This window comes from Sardina pilchardus, chromosome 16, assembly GCF_963854185.1.
Source record: "Sardina pilchardus chromosome 16, fSarPil1.1, whole genome shotgun sequence".
Classification (NCBI taxonomy): domain Eukaryota; kingdom Metazoa; phylum Chordata; class Actinopteri; order Clupeiformes; family Clupeidae; genus Sardina; species Sardina pilchardus.
Window position 1 is genome coordinate 19260539 of NC_085009.1, and position 23614 is coordinate 19284152.

At 39.9% G+C, this 23614-nt stretch overlaps 3 protein-coding genes across 3 annotated transcripts; all 3 read left to right on the plus strand.

Annotated features, from left to right (window-relative positions):
- The first annotated feature begins 2589 nt into the window (after nucleotides 1–2589).
- LOC134060572 (mucin-19-like) lies at nucleotides 2590–14309 on the plus strand. The gene is made up of 9 exons (XM_062517310.1): nucleotides 2590–2702; nucleotides 6744–6800; nucleotides 6894–11044; nucleotides 11333–11397; nucleotides 11481–11653; nucleotides 11834–11949; nucleotides 12057–12121; nucleotides 12425–12567; nucleotides 13282–14309. The coding sequence occupies exons 1-9, from the start codon at nucleotides 2690–2692 to the stop codon at nucleotides 13371–13373; spliced, it is 4875 nt and encodes a 1624-aa protein (XP_062373294.1). The 5' UTR covers nucleotides 2590–2689; the 3' UTR covers nucleotides 13374–14309.
- A 4514-nt stretch (nucleotides 14310–18823) lies between these two features.
- Nucleotides 18824–20051, plus strand: LOC134059580 (mucin-2-like; the record flags this gene model as incomplete). The annotated part of the gene is made up of 2 exons (XM_062516026.1): nucleotides 18824–18863; nucleotides 19267–20051. Coding segments are annotated over exons 1-2 (825 nt in total), but the record flags the coding sequence as incomplete, so codon positions are not given.
- Nucleotides 20052–20289: 238 nt separating this feature from the next.
- On the plus strand, nucleotides 20290–21587 carry LOC134059581 (integumentary mucin C.1-like; the record flags this gene model as incomplete). Its single annotated transcript, XM_062516027.1, has 2 exons — nucleotides 20290–20333; nucleotides 20717–21587. Coding segments are annotated over exons 1-2 (915 nt in total), but the record flags the coding sequence as incomplete, so codon positions are not given.
- Nucleotides 21588–23614: the final 2027 nt, after the last annotated feature.

The following is a 23614-nucleotide window of genomic DNA, read 5'->3' on the forward strand; positions in this document are numbered from 1 at the left end:
TCTAACTTGACTAAATTTGTAATGCATGATCATTTATTTGTTTGCGAAGTCCTGGCCCCAGAAAGAAAATTATGAATCATGGCTGAGGAGGAAACTTCTATTGTTACATTTCCAGACAATACAGTACTTATACTTGAACCTCCCACTACTGGCCGCCCACTTTGAAAACTGCTTGGTTGATTAAGCGAAACAGGCGAATCAGGATGTTTTCTTGCTTTCTTGCATGCACTTCATGAACAGGCACACACACACACACACACACACACACACACACACACACACACACACACACACACACACACACGTCTGTCTTATTAACTATTTAAAATACACAACAACAAAACACAGTTTTTTACATTAAAACATATTGAGTATGTTGTTGTTGTGCAAAGCATATATTTTTATATAAAAAAAGGTTCAAGATCAAAATCACACCCCAAACATACAGTAAATAATATGGAGCTGTGTAGGCCTACAAGTCTATGACATCCAAAATGACATCCACTTGTCTATTTGACAAATTAGACAACCAGGATTGTGTGACCTCATTTTAAAAAAACTCTTTTCAGAAAACCTGCCTTGTCTTGTCCTTTACTGCCTCTTTTCCTTATAAAACATCATGAAGTGATAAAATCATACAGATCACATTAGCCTATTGTTGGTAATTCATTCAAACATAGCCTACAGCCCAAAACCTTTGCAGTATAGGCTAAAGCCTTTCAGGCAAACATGAGGGTTTTTTAGGCTGTATGAAGCTAATTCCATAAGGAAAAGTATTTACACTGGATGGCTGCTAGGCCACACTCTTTGAAAGAAAGATATTATTATAGAACCAAAAATCATGCCTCTTATACGGTATGCCATCCCTAAATGGTTCTTTAAACCATTTGAGTTCGTCAAAGGAACCCCTACGGATTCTTTAAAGCCTGCACGGTCTATTATAGCACCCCCATGAACCTTTTTTTAAAAGAGTGTACTTGCAGTGTTAACAGACAGTTTATAATGATTAAAATTCCAGTTGTTGTCTTTAGGGCTACTGAAGAAACTATACCACCACAGTCAGCTTTCCTATTTCTGAATAGGCCTATGGGCTTAATGCACACCGTTGTGATTAGCCTACCTTGGGCTAATTTAGTGTAACTAACTAATTAATGTTAATAAAATATGTATCCGTATTATTGATTTAGGGAGGTAGTCTCCCTATTAAACCAATTAAAGGGGCAAGAGCACTCTGTTGTCACCTGTTCACCTGCATTACACTGCCTCCCTGCCTGCTTGCAAACATCACCGTCTCACTAAGTCCCACCTGTTGAACGGAGATCAGCCAATGGTGTTTCAGAACCATGATGTGGATGATACAGTAGGCGCATTCGACTTCATGTAGCCGTCTTAAGACAACTGCAGACGAGACTATTTCTGACATTCTGACGTTCTGATTCAACCATGACGTATCTTTGAAAGACGTATCAGAATGTCAGAAATGGTCTCGTCTCTGCAGTCGTCTTAAGACGGCTACATGAAGTCGAATGTGCCTATTCACTGCGGTCTGATTATCTAATGGCGATGCCCTGAAATGAATCGCCACTTTAGAAAAAAAATAAGAACAACTTGTGATGGTGACGTATGGGCATAAAGCACACACACACACAAATCTAAGCATATTTGTAATAAGTATTCTTCATAATCATACTTCTAACACACAAAAGTATACTACTTTTTGACCTGGGTTGTTCATAAACAATGGCATAAGGACTTGCGATTCTGAATACACTGACTGTTTCATTTAAATAAATTCTTGCTTTTGAGATTTGTATACAAATTAAGCATTTTCAGCAAGAAATACACTTTTACTGATAATTGCTTTGAGAAATGCACCAACTGTTGTGTAAATGTTAATGATAGACTGAACGAAAGCCTAAGTGCATCAGTGTATCAGTGTTTGTTCACACCATCTTTTTAGACGACGGTGGTTACCTTGATGAAAGAAAACCACAACATAAGGAGCTTTTAGTCACATCAGCTCTATGTTCACAAGTGAAAAGAACACCAATGGCCTATTGTGAAATATAGAGGATTTCTTTGGAATCCACACACATTTATAGTAGACGTACAGTAGTATTGTTGTGAAAATTAGAGAAAGCACCCCAGGGTTACTGCGCATGAGGTTGGACAGTATATTTATCATAACAGGTTGAACAGGACCCCAACGCACAGCAAAACACTCCTTTACAGGCCAAATAATGGCACAGACTTGACAGGTGAGACTGTGAACGTGAATGGAAAGACACCACTGCTATGGTAACTGAACTACCAAATACTCACACAATGGTCAGGCAAACATGCAGTATCAAAACACAGACACAAAATATTCTAATTATGAGGGCTGAGCGTCACTGTGGGGTGTGGTGCAGGATGAATCTGAGTGTGTAATGGAGGGAGATAAGGCTTTCTAGGTGTGGTTTTGTGCGGGGAAGTATGACTAATTTGTGGTTTCTCATTCACAAAAGAAATGCTAGTTACGTCAAAGTCACCTCACCAATACATATAAATACCACCGACAAACACAGAATGAATTTGACAGGACCATCAGAAGAATCACTAGCGATTCAACTAACAGAGTTTACCAAGGATTTAGCCATCTGAACAAACTGAAACAGGACTAACTGTACAATTGGTGTCAGCCAACTGCATGCTAGGATCATGTGAGTGTGTCAGACTTTCTTGAATTTTCAACATACACAATTGATCTATCATTTAAAAATGTTCATTCTTGGTGATTAAATAGGATAGCCAAAACTGATAGAACCCTTATATATGTATAAAAATGTTAAATGTTGGTACGGAATTAAATATCTGCTATTATGTGGCAGATTTAAGAGAAACACCTATAAACTCATACAAAAAGGGCATGTCAGTCTTAACTTTAGGCCTGCTAATGTTTTGGAGTAACGGAAATGTATAAAGCCTTTTAGTGCTACATGTAGCACTTAAGTCAGGGAGTATTTATAAGTAACCAATTCAGAAATTCACATTCAATGGCAAAGCTTTGTATCAATCCATGTTGCAATGTTTTGAAATTCACATGCATAATCACTTGCAAGAGATCTCAGTAGCAAGGGAATACTGCAGCTTGCAATAACTTCACAAAAACAATGTTTCGTTGTAAATCCAATCAAATGACTTACTGTTCATCCAAACGTGCCATCATGCAGTGTCCTAGTGTATTCTGTATATAATTTATAGCTCGTCATAATTATTCATGCTTTTGCATGCAATTGCCTTGTATTGTCTGAAATACGTTTTTTATGAGTGACTAGTTGGTACCATCTACACATGACAACCCTGGTTTCACAATGTTTCTTTAAATCATAATTAGCACATTGTGTATATGTGTGGTTCTTTTTTGGCCTTGACAACTGAATATCACCAGTAGATCCACAGTCTGCCCAAAGCATTTTTATTTTAAAAAACTAATCTAAGATAAAACTTTGTTACTAAGGCTGATATCAACTTTCATGCACACGTTTGCTTGCAACGACCAAGGTGACAGGGTTTGAGGCTTCACAATTAATCATGATCTCTATTAAATGTAAGTGTGTAACACTCAGAGGTGAAAATAAAGAACCTGTGTGAATTGATCGATGTTGAGAGGACCCTAAGCTCACCCAAAATTAAATGATACATGGTCATGGTAAATGGTGCTTGAACCCTTGGAGATTAAGATTTTATTAGATTGAGAGTATGTGAGCTCATTTTACTAATTTGTATGCTCATTTAATACATTGTGTGTTTTACAAAATTGTGCGGTCATTAAACTCGATTGTGGACTCATGTTGGTATGTATTCCACTTGTTTTCATCAATAGTGTTCTTTCCACTTAACAGTGCACTCATTTTACTAAACCATGCACTCGTACTAAATTAAAACAAGACGACAATTTAGTAAAATTCATGTACAATTTAGTAAAACAACAACAAACAACACAACAACAACAACAACACACAATTTACTTAAATGAGTACACAATATTGTGAGTAAAAATTATAAGTAATAAATAATAAATAAATAAAATAAGATACATCCCGGACTCCTTATTATGATACTTTCAATAATGCAATAATAATAATAATAATAATAATTATCATTAAACACTTAGCACTAGGGCTTTGTGAATTACTTTTAAACAACTAGAAATGCAATTCCAAGGAATTACCAGTGCATGAAATGCAAAAATAGATAGATAATGTAGATATGGTTACTAAGGTGTAGCTAGGGTAAACATGGTGGTTGCATAGTTTACAGAGAGTTGATAGTGTGAAGGTAGACAGTTTAAAGCTGAAACATTCCCAGTTCTAACTTAACTAATGATTACTATTCATGTTAAAATGTTAACTATGGCAACAATGATAACCAGGTTGATTGGTTAACTTAGCTACTGATTTCATGCAGTAATGGTAAAAATGTTAACTATGCTAACTATGCTCACAGTGCTAACCAGGTTGATTAGCTAACTTAGCTAATGATTTCTAGCAGTTATGCTAACTATGCTAGCAATGCTAACTATGGTAACAATGCTAACTTAAACTAACAATGCTAACCAGGTTGATTAGCTAACTTAACTGATGATTTCTAGCAATAATGTTAAAAATGCTAACTATGCTAACAATGCTAAAATTGCTAACAATGCTAACCAGGTTGATTAGCTAACTTAGTTGATGTTTTTTGCAGTTATGCTAAAAATGCTAACTATGTTAACTATGCTAACCATGCTAACTAGCTAACTTGCTAGTGAGGACTTTTATTTTGAAACATTTGTTGCTAGGGTATCCATGGTGGCCACTATCAGGAAACAAGAAGTTACTGCAGTATAATCATGTTGGTTGCTATGGAAACGGTCATAAACGCTTAATTTTAATGGTTGATATGTTGGTTGCTAGGTACATGGAGTTTCCGTGTAGTTGACTGGAGGCATAGTTGATAACTGACAGTTGGAATGGTTGAACAGTTAAATAGTTGAGTAGTTACAATGGTTAAAGGATTTAATAGTGTATTATTGCAGTGAGGACCTTTATTTTGAAACAGTTGTGGATAGAGGAAGTAGTGAAACAGGATCTGTAGTCTTAATGAGATTGTATGCTTAAAGCCTGAGACAGAAGGTGCCTCTCATATAGTGTTTACGCGGCCTCTCTCGCTCCTCGATCCTCACTGATCTTTCTTTATGTAGATCATTGAGGAGCGAGGAGCGAGGGAGGGCATATAAACGCTGCTTGAGAGGCACCCACAGTAAATACTTTAAAAGTTGTATGTAGATAGTCTAATTAATGTTGATAGACAGAATGTTTAATGGATGTTGATAGGCAGATTGTTTAATAGATATTGATTGACAGTTTAATGGGTGGATGAGTGAATGGTCTGAAGAAGATGAATGGATAGAAGGTTGGATGGAATGTGCCTTATATTCTTGTTAAGAGAGACACTGATACAGCTCTCTGAGAGTAGTTGATACAGGTGTAATCAATTTAACTGGCTAGTCTTAAGAGAGCCAGAGTGTAGAGATACCTGAGCCTGAGACGGAGTAGATTTTTAAAAAGTTGAATGTAGATCGTCTAATTAATGTTGATAGACAGAGAGTTTAATGGATGTTGATAAACAGTTTAATGGGTGGATGAGTGAATGGTCTGAAGAAGATGAATGGATAGAAAGTTGGATGGAATGTGCCTTATATTCTTGTAGAATGGAGAGACACAGCTCTCTACTGAGAGAGTAGTGGATACAGATACAGGTGTAATCAATTTAACTGGCTAGTCTTAAGAGAGCCAGGCCTGAGACAGAGTAGATTGTTTCAAAGTTGAATGTAGATTGTCTAATTGATGTTGATAGGCAGACTGTTTAGAATGGGTGGATGAGTGAATGGTTTGAAGAAGATGAGTGGATAGAAAGTTGGATGGAATTAGGAAGACTTATGTTGATACCGTTGATACAGGGGAACAGAAAATGTAGTCTCAAGAGAGCCAGTTTAAAGCCTGAGAGAGAGAGAGAGAGAGAGAGCTGCTGCACCTGGACTGGCCACCTGGCGTAACATGAAACAGTTAACAGGATATGTAGTCTTCACAGAGAGATTGTATTCTTAAAGCCTGAGAGAGAGAGAGAGCTGCTGCAGGTGGGGCTGGCCACCTGGCATAAGATTCTAATTGCTTAACGATCCGACTGTGATGTCATAGAGGCCAATGTTAAGTCTATGGGGAAATTTTTAATAGTTTTTAATTTTTAGTTTAAAAAGTATAAAAGTTACAAAGTTGAAAAATACTTAGCAGCCTTCCCCTATTTAAGACCTACGTTGCGACGTTTGAATGAAGTTTCTAAGTTAAACGGTTCAAGCTGAATAGAAAAAATGAATTTGATCAGCGGAATAATAATAAGAAGAAGAAGCCTTGGAAGAACAGTACAGTGCATTTTCATGCACTGTAATTAAAAGCCATAAAATGAAGGCTAACACACTGAAGATACTTTCTGAAAACATGTGGTGTGACTATTTGCACCTGTTGGTAGATGTGTTTTGTATTAAATGGTTCAGCATACAATTGACACAAATGTACGAATGCAGCATACAATTGATACAAAGCCACACAGACACTAGATCTACATCATTAAAAGGATCTAGAGGATCTCTTCCAAGTAATTCAAAATATACAAAATATAACTAAATTAATGTGTGTTTGTAAATGACCCACTCTTTGTCACAGATCCTTCAACTAAGAAAATGTGGAGAAAAACTGTTTCTGTGGTCGTGGTGATTGTTGGTGAGTAATATCAGATATAATAGTATAATTTGTTCTTGCAGGTGAATACAAGTAAATACTTTTATTTACCTAATTATATTTTATCATCTGCAGCATACGCTGCAATTGGAGCAACACAATCAACTACTATAGGAACAACAAGCCTAACAACAAATGGAGCAACTGAATCATCTTCAACTGAAGCGACACTATCAACTGCAGCTGTGGCAACACAATTATCTACAGTTGGAGCAACACAATCAACTACAAATGTAGCAACACAATCTACCACAAATGAAACCCCACAATCAACCACAAATGATGCAACACAATCAACTACAGCTGGAGCAACACAATCAACTACAAATGATGCAACACAATCAACTGCAGTAGGAACAACACAATCAACTACAGCAGGAACAACACAATCAACAACAAATGAGGCATCACAATCAACAACAATTGTAGCAACACAATCAACCACAAATGAAGCAACACAGTCAACTACAAACATTGGAACACAATCAACTACAAATGCAGCCACACAAACCTCTACAAATGCAGCAACACAATCAACCACAAGTGAAGCAACACAAACCACTACAATTGGGGAATCACAATCAACGACAGCCGGAGCAACACAATCGACTACAGCCGGAGCAACACAATCAACCACAGTTGGAGCAACACAATCGACTACAGCCGGAGCAACACAATCAACGACAGCCGAAGCAACACAGTCAACCACATCTGGAGCAACAAAATCAACTGGAGCAATACAATCAACCACAGCTGGAGCAACGCAATCAACCACAGCCGGATCAACACAATCAACCACAGCCAGTGCAGCACAATCAACTACAGCCGGAACAACACAATCTACCGGAGCAACACAATCGACTACAGCCGGAGGAACACAATCAACCACAGCTGGAGCAACACAATCAACCACAGCTGGAGCAACACAATCAACCACAGCTGGAGCAACACAATCAACCACAGCTGGGGCAACAGAATCGACTACAGCCGGAGCAACACAATCTACTGGAGCAACACAATCAACCACAGCCGTAGCAACAGACTCGTCTACAGCCGGAGCAACACAATCTACCGGAGCAACACAATCGACCACAGCTGGAGCAACAGAATCGACCACAACTGGAGCAACACAATCAACCACAGCTGGAGCAACAGAATCGACTACAGCCGGAGCAACACAATCTACCGGAGCAACACAATTGACCACAGCTGGAGCAACACAATCAACCACAGCTGGAGCAACAGAATCGACTACAGCCGGAGCAACACAATCTACTGGAGCAACACAATCAACCACAGCCGTAGCAACAGAATCGACTACAGCCGGAGCAACACAATCGACCACAGCTGGAGCAACAGAATCGACCACAACTGGAGCAACACAATCAACCACAGCTGGAGCAACAGAATCGACTACAGCCGGAGCAACACAATCTACCGGAGCAACACAATCAACCACAGCTGGAGCAACAGAATCGACTACAGCCGGAGCAACACAATCTACCGGAGCAACACAATCGACCACAGCTGGAGCAACAGAATCGACTACAGCCGGAGCAACACAATCTACCGGAGCAACACAATCGACCACAGCTGGAGCAACACAATCAACCACAGCTGGAGCAACGCAATCAACCACAGCCGTAGCAACACAATCAACTACAGCCGGAACAACTGAATCTACCGGAGCAACACAATCTACCACAGCTGGAACAACACAATCGACCACAACTGGAGCAACACAATCAACTACAGCTGGAGCAACACAATCAACCACAGCTGAAGCAACACAATCGACTGGAGCAACACAATCAACCACAGCCGTAGCAACACAATCGACTACAGCCGGAGCAACACAATCTACCGGAGCAACACAATCAACCACAGCTGGAGCAACGCAATCGACCACAGCTGGAGCAACACAATCAACCACAGTGGGAGCAACACAATCAACCACAGCCGGAGCAACACAATCTACCGGAGCAAAACAATCGACCACAGCTGGAGCAACACAATCGACTACAGCCGGAGCAACACAATCGACCGGAGCAACACAATCGACCACAACTGGAACAACACAATCAACCACAGCCGGAGTACCACAATCGACTACAGCTGGAGCAACACAATCTACTGGAGCAACACAATCGACTACAGCCGAAGTACCACAATCAACTACAGCTGGAGCAACACAATCTACTGGAGCAACACAATCGACTACAGCCGGAGCAACACAATCTACTGGAGCAATACAATCAACCACAGCTGGAGCAACACAATCGACCACAGCCGTAGCAACAGACTCGTCTACAGCCGGAGCAACACAATCTACCAGAGCAACACAATCGACCACAGCTGGAGCAACACAATCAACCACAGCTGGGGCAACAGAATCGACCACAGCTGGAGCAACACAATCTACTGGAGCAACACAATCAACCACAGCCGTAGCAACAGAATCGACTACAGCCGGAGCAACACAATCGACCACAGCTGGAGCAACAGAATCGACCACAACTGGAGCAACACAATCAACCACAGATGGAGCAACAGAATCGACTACAGCCGGAGCAACACAATCTACCGGAGCAACAGAATCGACCACAGCTGGAGCAACACAATCAATCACAGCTGGAGCAACACAATCAACCACAGCTGGAGCAACAGAATCGACTACAGCCGGAGCAACACAATCTACTGGAGCAATACAATCAACCACAGCTGGAGCAACAGAATCGACTACAGCCGGAGCAACACAATCTACCGGAGCAACACAATCGACCACAGCTGGAGCAACACAATCAACCACAGCTGGAGCAACACAATCAACTACAGCCGGAGCAACACAATCTACTGGAGCAACACAATCGACCACAACTGGAGCAACACAATCAACCACAGCCGTAGCAACACAATCAACTACAGCCGGAACAACACAATCTACCGGAGCAACACAATCGACCACAGCTGGAGCAACACAATCAACTACAGCTGGAGCAACACAATCAACCACAGCTGGAGCAACACAATCGACTGGAGCAACACAATCAACCACAGCCGTAGCAACACAATCGACTACAGCCGGAGCAACACAATCTACCGGAGCAACACAATCAACCACAGCTGGAGCAACGCAATCGACCACAGCTGGAGCAACACAATCAACTACAGCTGGAGCAACACAATCAACCACAGCTGGAGCAACACAATCGACTGGAGCAACACAATCAACCACAGCCGTAGCAACACAATCGACTACAGCCGGAGCAACACAATCTACAGGAGCAACACAATCGACCACAGCTGGAGCAACACAATCGACTACAGCCGGAGCAACACAATCGACCGGAGCAACACAATCAACCACAGCCGGAGTACCACAATCAACTACAGCTGGAGCAACACAATCTACTGGAGCAACACAATTGACTACAGCCGGAGCAACACAATCGACTACAGCCGGAGCAACACAATCAACCACAGCTGGAGCAACACAATTAACCACACCTGGAGCAACACAATCAACTGGAGCAACACAATCGACTACAGCTGGAGCAACACAATCAACCACAGCTGGATCAACACAATCAACGACAGCCGTAGCAACACAATCGACTACAGCCGGAGCAACACAATCTACCGGAGCAACACAATCGACCACAGCTGGAGCAACACAATCGCCCACAACTGGAGCAACACAATCAACCACAGCCGGAGCAACACAATCGACCACAGCTGGAGCAACACAATCTACTGGAGCAACACAATCGACTACAGCTGGAGCAACACAATCGACCACAGCCGGAGCAACACAATCTACTGGAGCAACACAATCAACCACAGCCGTAGCAACAGAATCGACTACAGCCGGAGCAACACAATCTACCGGAGCAACACAATCAACCACAGCTGGAGCAACACAATCGACCACAGCTGGAGCAACACAATCAACTACAGCCGGAGCAACACAATCAACCACAGCTGGAGCAACACAATCTACTTCTATAACAACTGCCGCCGCCCTTACCACAATTACTACAACTACTCTAGCCCCCACAACGACTATCCCCACCACAACCACCACCACAACAACTACAACTAGACCACCATCTCGTCCCGCTCCTACTTTTGAGATTCGTGCTGTCCTACTCATCGTATTTCAGTCAGCTCTTTCCACCGCAGGGAGCCCTGAGTTCCAGCAACAAGCGGCAGAGGTTGAAAATGCTGTAAGTACGCTTGTAATCAAACACCAACACAACAAATACAAAAATGTTGTATGGCTGAAAAACTGCTGTGTACAGATTATATACAGATTTGACCAAATATAGATTATATGCACTCCAATTGATTTGCTGCGTGCAATTGATAATGTCAAAAACAGAGGTCAATTGTACATTTGCGATTGCATGTATATGCAAAAGCATAACTATGATGTGGAGTTTGAACTTGTAGTTTAAGACCTGTAAGCTGTAATACGTCAAATCTAAATGATGTTTTGCTGTCTTTGTGTGTAGTGTGATTTGATCTATCAACAACGTTTTGGATCACGGTTTGTGCGGACCATTGTTACAGCATTCAGGTAAATTTTCCTCTTGAGATAAATTGCTGTTAGAGAGCAATGTATATTTGGACACTGAGATAAATCATTTCACATTGTTACAGGCTGGCTACTCGATACAGAACGGATGAAGTTGAGACAGATGTCAACGTTGTGTTCAACGAGAGTTCAATTGAAGCCCTCCCCTCAAGTTCTGTTGTCGTTGAAGCCCTGTCTTCTGGCGCAAATGACTCAAGTTCAGGTCTTTCCGTGGTTCCTGGGTCCATAGCTGTGAGAAGTAAGACAATCTTTGTTACTGAGATTGATAATACTGATCTTTAAAACCACAAATGAACATATGAATGTCAAAATAATCACAGATTTGGTTCTGACAGCTGCCTCATCATGACAAACTAGTTATACTGTAACATGTATTCACTTGTGTGTGTGTGTGTGTGTGTGTCTGTCCCTTGTCTAGATGAACCCAAATCAACAGCCATTGTCCAGTTCCGTACCAATGATACATTTATTGCTGATCTTTTGAATTCTTCTTCGGTTGCCTTCAGTGAAAGATCCTCCCTTGTTAAAAAAGAGGTAACCTACATTTTCCAAGTTTTAGATGATTGACAGTATAAAACCACTGGCCTTGTAATTTTAGACTTAATTTAACCCATTCCTGTATGTCTTTATTCCATCCATAGCTTGAGCCATTTTTCTTTGAAGACTACCAGCCAGATTTCATCAGCCTCACACCAACAAGCTACAGGTGACTGTCAAACTGTAGCATAGATAATTGCATGTGTGTGTGTGTTTGTGTGTGTGTGTGTGTGTGTGTGTGTGTGTGTGTGTGTGTGTGTGTGTGTGTGTGTGTGTGTGTGTGTGTGTGTGTGTGTGTATGTGTGTGTGTGTGTGTGTGTGTGTGTGTGTGTGTGTGTGTGTGTGTGTGTGTGTGTGTGTGTGTGTGTGTGTGCGCGCGCGCGCTGGGATCATGTTTATAAAATAGCTGCTCGTGTTAGACATGTATTCTAATCATGCTTCTTGCTATGCTTCTGTATTTCCCCTTCACCAGCCAAGGATCTATTATCCATGAGGCGAACATGACCATAACCTCCAATGCCACATTCCCCACTGACACTCAGGTTATAGCCACCCTGACTAGAGCTGCCTTGGGTGGAAATTTGTCTTTTACCATCATCTTCATTAACAGCACAGGTGTGTTATATTAACTGGGGGAGTACCTCCTCCCCCCCCCCAGTCACTTTGGTTTCTCATTATCATCAAACTGCAAACTGCACCACACAGTGGATTAACTGCAAAAGATGCCAGTGACATCTGAATGAAAATCTATTATTTCACTTTTATGACCACGAGAGTCAAAATACGTATCCAAGTAATTAAAGTAGTATAACCGTTTACTCTCTAAGCATTTTCTCATGAAAAGGCACATGGTTACAGTTTCTCTTTTTGGTATCAATAAATAAATAAAAAAAAACGCATTGATATACTGTATGGGATATTGTAAGAGATCAGTCAGGATTCATATTTACTGCATACTTTCAGTTCTATTTATACTGCAGTTTGTTCCCTGACCATGTAATTCATAGTCATACAGCAAAAAAGACCAATTTATTAATTAATCCATTAATTAATGTGTTCCTTATTTGATGTCATACTGATTTGTTTTATGTACCACTCCTGTCCAACATTTACTTGGCCATGTAAAAGCCTATGTTAGTTATCAGAGTATATTATGTCTGACAATTGTGACAGACAGTGACATACATACAATGCCACAGTGAAATATAAATATAATGCATTTTCAATTGATTATTCTGAGCCTGTACTAACTGTCCCCTTTGTCTTCTTCCCTAATATCTCTCTCTCTCTCTCTCTCTCTCACACACACACACACACACACACACATAGCGGTGTCAGCTGGTGCAGTCAGCAGCAGTGTTAACCTCCTGAGTGCCTGTGGACTCACCCTCATATCGCTCCTTGTGGCTCGGCCCTGGTAGACCCAGAGATCTCTCACCTTTGACCTCACATTTGAGTGGACCATGAAGAGGAAATGTTTGATGGATCTAATTCCACCTTCAAATGATAAATGATGAGTTGTATTGTTGTTTATTGTTTTGATTATTGTTTGTGATCATAACCCATTAATTTATATGGTATATTTATTTAATTTATAATTCATATATTTTAATTGTTAGAGGAAAATTAAACCATGTCTGTGTTCTAAGATTTTCCTAAACATTTATATTGTTTTTTTTATGTACAAAGAGATACAGTATCATGAATTGCTGGTTACTATGTTGATAAGCTATTATATGTATTTAGTTACCAAATAATACAATTGTTGGAGGAAAAACAAACCACGTCTGTTTTCTAACTCTACATTGTCATGGAGCTGACATGTAAAACATATGGTGTCTAGCTATACACACTGCCCTTCAAAAGTTTGGGGTCACTTAGAAATTTCCATTCCACTCCATTATAAACAGAACACCAGCTGAGATCACTTGCATTCTTATTTTAATCAGGAAAGCAGTTTTCAGATTATATCATGTTATTACATAATTGCAAAAGAGTTCACCAATGTTTTATCAGTTGGCCTTTGAAAAGGATCAGATTAGTAAACTGAGTGTGCCTTTGGAACATTGGATGAATGGTTGCTGATAATAAGCATCTGTTTACTTAGATCTATAAAGATCCGATCAATTTTCTAATTTGCAACATTAATGATGAAAACAAGGACCTTTCTAAGTGACTCCATCAAACAAAGCTGAGCTGCTTGATGTTTTGTGCCAGGAGTGGCAGAAACTCACCCAACAGCAATGTGAAAGACTGGTGGAGAGCATGCAAAGACAGACCAAATATGTATGGCTGAACTCATCCTAAGTTAAAACATTAGCATTGTATTTTTTCTGATGAATAAACATGAACTTGTTCTCCCATTTGAGGTCTGAAAACACTGCATCTTTGTTGTTATTTTGACCATTTGTCAAATTTTTGCAAATAAATGCTCTATATGTCTATACTTTTATTTAGTGGAGAAATGTAGTAGTTGATAGAATAAAAACAAAATGGTTGATTTTACTTGAACAGTCTTAAAACGAACGTGCTGAAAGTAACGCTATATACATATATACACACACACACACACAATTATATATATAACAGGGTATAACAGCGCAACCGACGATCGCAAGAGGACAAGAATCACTAATCAATTTTCTGCTTCTTGTCTTCTGCATCTGAATGAATGGATTATTACGTTCGGTGCGCTACCAACATGGCGGCAATATTCCTAGAACGTAACGTGTGTGCCCGAGCCCTATTGGGTCCTTGGTTATCTGTCTGACCAAGGCCCTTCCCCAATAGGGCTCGGGAACAAGCCTTGCATTCTAGGAATATAGCTGCCATATTGGTAGCGCACCAAGCATAATATCCATTCATTCAGATGCAGAAGACAAGAAGCAGAAATGTAGTATTAGCGATTATTTTCCTCTTGCGATCATGGGTGGCGCTGTTACACCCCACTACACAGCAACATACGACCAAGAAGGCAAAACTAAGTAACAGGAACACACTAATAGGCGGGAGTAAACCCATAGTAATCCATAATAAACTAAGGAGTGAGGCTGCCAATATGGCTGTGCCCGCGAAGTTTTCACGTCATGATCCCGAGCCCTATTACTCAGTTTGGCTGGGCAGCCAGATCTAAGAAGACTTGTTTCCAAATCTTTTCCATATGAGAATGCTGCAGAAATATTTTTGTATCCTTCCCCAGATTTGTGTGTTGACACCAGTGTTGGGAGTAACGCGTTACAAAGTAACGCATTACTGTAATTCCACTACTTTTAGCGGTAACGAGCAAGTAACTAAGTATTTTTTAAAATCAGGTAACGCAATTACAATTACTGAAATTTAAATGAGTTCGTTACTCGCGTTACTCTCTTTTGTGAAAATCGAACACTTGCAGACAAGAAGACAAGAGGCTCACTTCTGACCTGACGTCGCAGGGTGGCACACACACCAATCGAATCAATCAATGAGCATTAAACCACATCATGGCCGACAGTGCGGATAAGATGAGCTTTCTCTCCTGGAAGTATGGACATTAATTTTCGCTCGTCGAAATCAAAGGCAGAAACGTAGTGGTGAGTTGTAAAATAGCCTATGTGCAGGTGCAAAGACCCCACATCTAAGAGTTCAACCTACCTAAATCATAGAAGCAAGACACTTATCTTTTCTATGACGCCAGAAATATCCTCTTTACCTTGTTCGTTTTTTTAACATTAATTGTATTTAATGAAAACATGTCAGTGAACTATGCGTGACTTTCCCCGTTAAAACCGAATGAAACCTAATTACATTCACGTACCTCTTAAACTGACAGTCACTCAATGAGACCTACACACCACTCCTGTAGGCTAATGTCATTAAAGACAAGTGTAATCAACATGAAGTGGCCTATTCAAATTACTGATTATTTTTAGTTGTAAGTAATTATGCAGATGCTAAAGTACTATTAACTGTTAACAAAATATATATAGTTTATGATTATGAATTCAAAATATGAAATAGAAACAAGATGAGCCATTTTCTGTGGGTTGAGCAGACTAGGATTGCCACTGCTGTGATAGGTCACTATAACCGTGTCCATACCGTTAGGTATGTTATCGATGACATGCATCGTCTGTCAACTGTTGAGTCAGTGACCCACTAGGTCTAAAAAAATATGTTTATTGTGTTTGACGACCCACTAGGTCTAAACAAATATGTTTATTGTGTTTGACTGTTAAAAGTTACTTTTCTTAGTAACTAATTACTTTTGATATACAGTAAGTGGGCAAGTAATTCAATTACTTTCAAAACAAGTAACTAGTAACTGTAACTGAATACTAATTTTCAGTAACTTGCCCAACACTGGTTGACACAATGCTGTCTAGCAGATCTATGGACAATTCTCTCAACCTCATGGCTTGGTTTGCACTCTCCACCAATTATGAGACCTTATATAGACAGGTGTGTGCCTCTCCTGATAATGTCCAATGGATCAATTTATGCACAGCTGGAGTCCAATTAAGTAGAAGCATCTCAAGGACCATTGACAGAAGTAGGATGTACAAGAGCTTAATTGCAGGCGTCATAACAAACAAATACTGAATACTTACAGTGGGGAGACTAAGTATTTATTTTATAAGTATGCAAGTTAAAAGAAACAAAACCATGTGAATACCATATTACCTGCCCCCGTGTATAAACTTCATAGCTGTAGAAAGCTGTAGCTGTAAAAATCTTTTCGCAAAGTAATTAATTGAAAATGAATGAAGCAATGGCAACAGAGCTCAGGTAGAGAGTTCTTTAACCCTATGAGCCCTATAGGTTGTTTTAAGAGCATTTTCACTACCCTTAGTTTGAAGCATTTATCCTGGTCACTTTAAGTGCTATTCACACATGCTACATATTGTTTTTTTTTTTTTTTTTCAGCACAGTCCAGGCTTCCCAGGAGGGCGTTTCTGGAAAGCGTTGTGCATTGCAACCTTGGAAGTTTGCTCCGTCGTTCTTGGATGTAACAGAGAAGAACGGGTGTGCGTTTTGAGACACTTTGTGTCAATCCTGCTCATAGGGTTGAAGGAGACAAAAGAGGAGAGGCAGAGACACTAACACTACATTTGGAATTACAGGAATCTATCTAAGACATCTACAGAAGAATGTCAGTGATTTCACAGAATTACTTGCCTCGTAAATAATACCTCCCTCTATTCTCTACTGTTTCATGTTATGTCACAAATGTGCTTGATGAGTTAGCTTCCGGAATGTTGTCTGTCCTGGGGTGTGTTGAATCATCCATCTGTGTACGTGTGCACCTTTGCAATGATTATGTGCGTCAGTGAGAAGGGGGGTAATTTGATATGTGTTGAAATCTACTGGATTCATATGCAAAGGAAAAGAAAAAAAAAATACTTTTGATGTCAAAGGTCTGGACCACACCTATAAACATATAAATGTACAGAGGACAGAGAATCATTTGACAGATAGACAACAGGTGTTCCAGGAGGCTGAACTACAGGACTACTTAGCGAATAGAGCTTTCCAAAGGATTTACTGCTCACAGGAAATTAACTCATAGTACATCTTTGGCATCACCTAACCACTTAATACGATCAGGTCAGTAAGACTTTCTTGATTTGAAATTGTTCTTACAACTTTATCATCATTTCTTTCACTATTCACTATTTTTTTATACATAGGCAACTACCTTTGGTACCATCCTCAAATTAATTTTGATGGAATATGGTCACGAAGAACTGATTAACTCACATACATCCCTCCTCTATTACCTGCATAACCTACTACCTGCAAGCTATGTAGTTCTGTAATTTGGGCTAGTTTTAATGCCATAATTTAGCAGAACATTTTACAATATGTTGCATGCAGTCTTCTTATCACATCATTGTCAACAACATAGAACTAGATTTTATCAGTACAAATGTTACTGTTTTTGTCTACAAGGTGTTTCCTAGATTTTTAGTAGCTTGCTAGTAAAGTTGGGAAATCTTCATGATTCTTTGCCTCACTATTAACATATTGGTCATATATTGTGATGCTGCAGATCATTTACAAGACACAATAAATCGTTGCGTCTAATGTATCTGTGCAATGTTTCAAACTAGATGTACCGCAAAGCATGTTATGAACAACTGAACATGTTATGAACAACTCAATAGCAGAAATATGGAATAATCTTGTAGAAAGACTTATTGTGTGTCGGTGTAATTTGTGATGTGATGTGTGGATATACTCACCTTGCACCACATTTCAATCCAACATTATCAAGGTGCTTTAGTCTACAGTTACTTCAAATTGGTTCATTAGTGTTAGGGCTGGAGTATCACACTTCAGAGAATATGAAATAGAATTTTTGTATTCATGTTTATTCCAGAATATTTTCTTTTTTAGCCATAGTTGTAGTCCTTAGTAGTCTTTAAGTGATCATAGAATGCCATCTTCCATTGAGAAAATGTTAACCGTACTGCATCAACTAGAATCAACCAAATCCTGAACAAAAAGCATTCACTAATCAGCTTTACGGCGTAGTGGTTGATTCAAACGAATAGGCTATAGACACCCCCCCCCCCTCCAAAAAAAACCAAAAACCAAAAACCAAAAAAACAAAGATTGAGTGAAACTTTAATCATTTTTGCGCTTAATAAGGTATGGGTCTAACTTCAAACTATATATTTTTAAAAAGGGCACTGATGTAAGGTGTAGGGTTACTGGCATGACCTACACCTAATTCCTTTATTTCTATGATTAACTATTGTGGTAAAATTCAAGAAGTTTAGCATGTTCAATGTAAATGTAATTAATATAGCCAGTGATTTTTTCAAGAACTTTTACCTCCATCATAATGTATACTTTCGTATTGTATTCACAGTTACTCCAACTAGTAAAAATGTGGAAAACAACAACTACTATGGTCATGGTGATTCTTGGTGAGTTGAACCACGCAAAATAATATTTGTTTGGTAACATTTCAATAAAAAACAACAATCTCTAACATTCTCATTTAATACATTAAAGCAACCCATTTAATTACGACTACTTCAACACAAGAAACAACAACAACCAATGTGGAGGCAACATCATCACCTACAAATGAACCAACAGCAACAATGGAACCAACAACAACCACAACTGAACCAACAACTACAATTGAACAGACAACCACATTTGAACCAACAACAAAAAAAACCGAACCAACCTCTACAAGTGAATCAACAACAACCACAAGTGAACCAACAATAACTACCATTGAGGCAACAACTTCCACAAATGAACCTACCACAACCACAATTGAACAAACAACAAACACAATTGAACCAACAACTACAACAGAGGCAACAACAACCACGATTGAACCAACTACATCAATTGAACCAGCAACAACCACAAATGTGGCAACAACAAGTACAACTGAACCAACGACATCTACCATTGAGGCAACTTCTTCAACCACAAATGAGCCAACAACTACAACTGAGGCAACAACGACCACAATTGAAACAACAACTACTGAACCAGCAACAACCACAAATGAGGCAACAACAACCGCAAATGAGGCATCAACAAGCACAATTGAACCAGCAACTACAACTGAGGCAACAACAACCACAATTGAACCAACCACAACTACTGAACCAACAACCACAATTGAACCAACTACAACTACTGAACCAACAACAACAACTGAACCAGCAACAACCACAAATGAGGCATCAACAAGCACAATTGAACCAGCAACTACAACTGAGGCAACAACAACCACAATTGAACCAACCACAACTACTGAACCAACAACCACAATTGAACCAACTACAACTACTGAACCAACAACAACAACTGAACCAGCAACAACCACAAATGAGGCAACAACAAGCACAATTGAACCGACAACTACAACTGAGGTAACAACAACCACAATTGAACCAACAACAACTACAATTGAGGCACCTACTTCAACCACAAATGAACCAACCACAACCACCTTTGAACAAACAACAAGCACAACTGAACCAACAACCACAATTGAACCAACAACAACTACCATTGAAGCAACTACTTCAACCACACATGAACCAACCACAACCACATTTGAACCAACAACAACCACAAATGAGGCAACAACAAGCACAATTGAACCAACAACTACAACTGAGGCAACAACTACAACAATTGAACCAGCAACAACCACAAATGTGGCAACAACAAGTAGAACTGAACCAACGACATCTACCATTGAGGCAACTTCTTCAACCACAAATGAGCCAACAACTACAACTGAGGCAACAACGACCACAATTGAACCAACAACAACTACTGAACCAGCAACAACCACAAATGTGGCAACGACAACCACAAATGAGGCAACAACAAGCACAATTGAACCGACAACTACAACTGAGGTAACAACAACCACAATTGAACCAACAACAACTACAATTGAGGCAACTACTTCAACCATAAATGAACCAACCACAACCACCTTTGAACAAACAACAAGCACAACTGAACCAACAACCACAATTGAACCAACAACTACCATTGAAGCAACTACTTCAACCACACATGAACCAACCACAACCACATTTGAACCAACAACAACCACAAATGAGGCAACATCAAGTACAACTGAACCAACGACATCTACCATTGAGGCAACTTCTTCAACCACAAATGAGCCAACAACTACAACTGAGGCAACAACGACCACAATTGAAACAACAACTACTGAACCAGCAACAACCACAAATGAGGCAACAACAACCGCAAATGAGGCATCAACAAGCACAATTGAACCAGCAACTACAACTGAGGCAACAACAACCACAATTGAACCAACTACAACTACTGAACCAACAACCACAATTGAACCAACTACAACTACTGAACAAACAACAACAACTGAACCAGCAACAACCACAAATGAGGCAACAACAAGCACAATTGAACCGACAACTACAACTGAGGTAACAACAACCACAATTGAACCAACAACAACTACAATTGAGGCAACTACTTCAACCACAAATGAGCCAACAACTACAACTGAGGCAACAACAACCACAATTGAACCAACAACAACTACTGAACCAGCAACAACCACAAATGAGGCAACAACAAGCACAATTGAACCGACAACTACAACTGAGGTAACAACAACCACAATTGAACCAACAACAACTACAATTGAGGCACCTACTTCAACCAGAAATGAACCAACCACAACCACCTTTGAACAAACAACAAGCACAACTGAACCAACAACCACAATTGAACCAACAACAACTACCATTGAAGCAACTACTTCAACCACACATGAACCAACCACAACCACATTTGAACCAACAACAACCACAAATGAGGCAACAACAAGCACAATTGAACCAACAACTACAACTGAGGCAACAACTACAACAATTGAACCAGCAATAACCACAAATGTGGCAACAACAAGTACAACTGAACCAACAACATCTACCTTTGAGGCAACTTCTTCAACCACAAATGAGCCAACAACTACAACTGAGGCAACAACGACCACAATTGAACCAACAACTACTGAACCAGCAACAACCACAAATGAGGCAACGACAACCACAAATGAGGCAACAACAAGCACAATTGAACCGACAACTACAACTGAGGAAACAACAACCACAATTGAACCAACAACAACTACAATTGAGGCAACTACTTCAACCATAAATGAACCAACCACAACCACCTTTGAACAAACAACAAGCACAACTGAACCAACAACCACAATTGAACCAACAACTACCATTGAAGCAACTACTTTAACCACATATGAACCAACCACAACCACATTTGAACCAACAACAACCACCAATGAGGCAACAACAAGTACAACTGAACCAACGATATCTACCATTGAGGCAACTTCTTCAACCACAAATGAGCCAACAACTACAACTGAGGCAACAACGACCACAATTGAACCAACAACAACTACTGAACCAGCAACAACCACAAATGAGGCAACAACAACCACAAATGAGTCAACAACAAGCACAATTGAACCGACAACTACAACTGAGGTAACAACAACCACAATTGAACCAACAACAACGACAATTGAGGCAACTACTTCAACCACAAATGAACCAACCACAACCACCTTTGAACAAACAACAAGCACAACTGAACCAACAACCACAATTGAACCAACAACAACTACCATTGAAGCAACTACTTCAACCACACATGAACCAACCACAACCACATTTGAACCAACAACAACCACAAATGAGGCAACAACAGGCACAATTGAACCAACAACTACAACTGAGGCAACAACAACCACAATTGAACCAACTACAACAATTGAACCAGCAACAACCACAAATGTGGCAACAACAAGTACAACTGAACCAACAACATCTACCATTGAGGCAACTTCTTCAACCACAAATGAGCCAACAACTACAACTGAGGCAACAACGACCACAATTAAACCAACAGCAACTACTGAACCAGCAACAACCACAAATGAGGCAACAACAAGCACAATTGAATCGACAACTACAACTGAGGTAACAACAACGACAATTGAGGCAACTACTTCAACCACAAATGAACCAACCAATACCACCTTTGAACAAACAACAAGCACAACTGAACCAACAACCACAATTGAACCTACAACAACTACCATTGAGGCAACTACTTCAACCACAAATGAACCAACCACAACCACATTTGAACCAACAACAACCACAAATGAGGCAACAACAAGCACAATTGAACCAACAACTACAACTGAGGCAACAACAACCACAATTGAACCAACTACAACAATTGAACCAGCAACAACCACAAATGTGACAACAACAAGAACAACTGAACCAACGACATCTACCATTGAGGCAACTTCTTCAACCACAAATGAGCCAACAACTACAACTGAGGCAACAACGACCACAATTGAACCAACAACAACTACTGAACCAGCAACGACCACAAATGAGGCAACAACAACCACAAATGAGTCAACAAGAAGCACAATTGAACCGACAACTACACCTGAGGTAACAACAACCACAATTGAACCAACAACAACGACAATTGAGGCAACTACTTCAACCACAAATGAACCAACCACAACCACCTTTGAACAAACAACAAGCACAACTGAACCAACAACCACAATTGAACCTACAACAACTACCATTGAAGCAACTACTTCAACCACAAATGAACCAACCACAACCACAACCACATTTGAACCAACAACAACCACAAATGAGGCAACAGCAAGCACAATTGAACCAACAACTGCAACTAAGGCAACAACAACCACAATTGAACCAGCTACAACTAGTGAAACAACAACAAAAACAACTGAACCAGCATCAACCACAAATGAGGCAACAACAATCACAATTGAACCAACAACTACAACTGAGGCAACAACCACAATTGAACCTACAACAACCATCACCAATGAGGCAACTACTTCAACCACAAATGAACCAACAACGACAACAATAGAACCAACAACCACAATTGAACCAACAACCACAACAGAAAAAACAACCACAACTGAACCAACAATAACAATGGAACCAACAACCACAATTGGACCAACAACAACCACCACCACCAATGAGGCAACTTCTTCAACCACAAATGAACAAACAATGGAACCAACAACAACTACAAA

What these genes read in the sequence shown, in the direction of transcription:
- LOC134060572 (XM_062517310.1), top strand. An exon ending in CGGCAGAGGTTGAAAATGCT is followed by an intron (nt 11,045 to 11,332) that starts GTAAGTACGCTT and finishes CTTTGTGTGTAG; the next exon opens with TGTGATTTGATCTATCAACA. An exon ending in CCTCCCTTGTTAAAAAAGAG is followed by an intron (nt 11,950 to 12,056) that starts GTAACCTACATT and finishes TTCCATCCATAG; the next exon opens with CTTGAGCCATTTTTCTTTGA.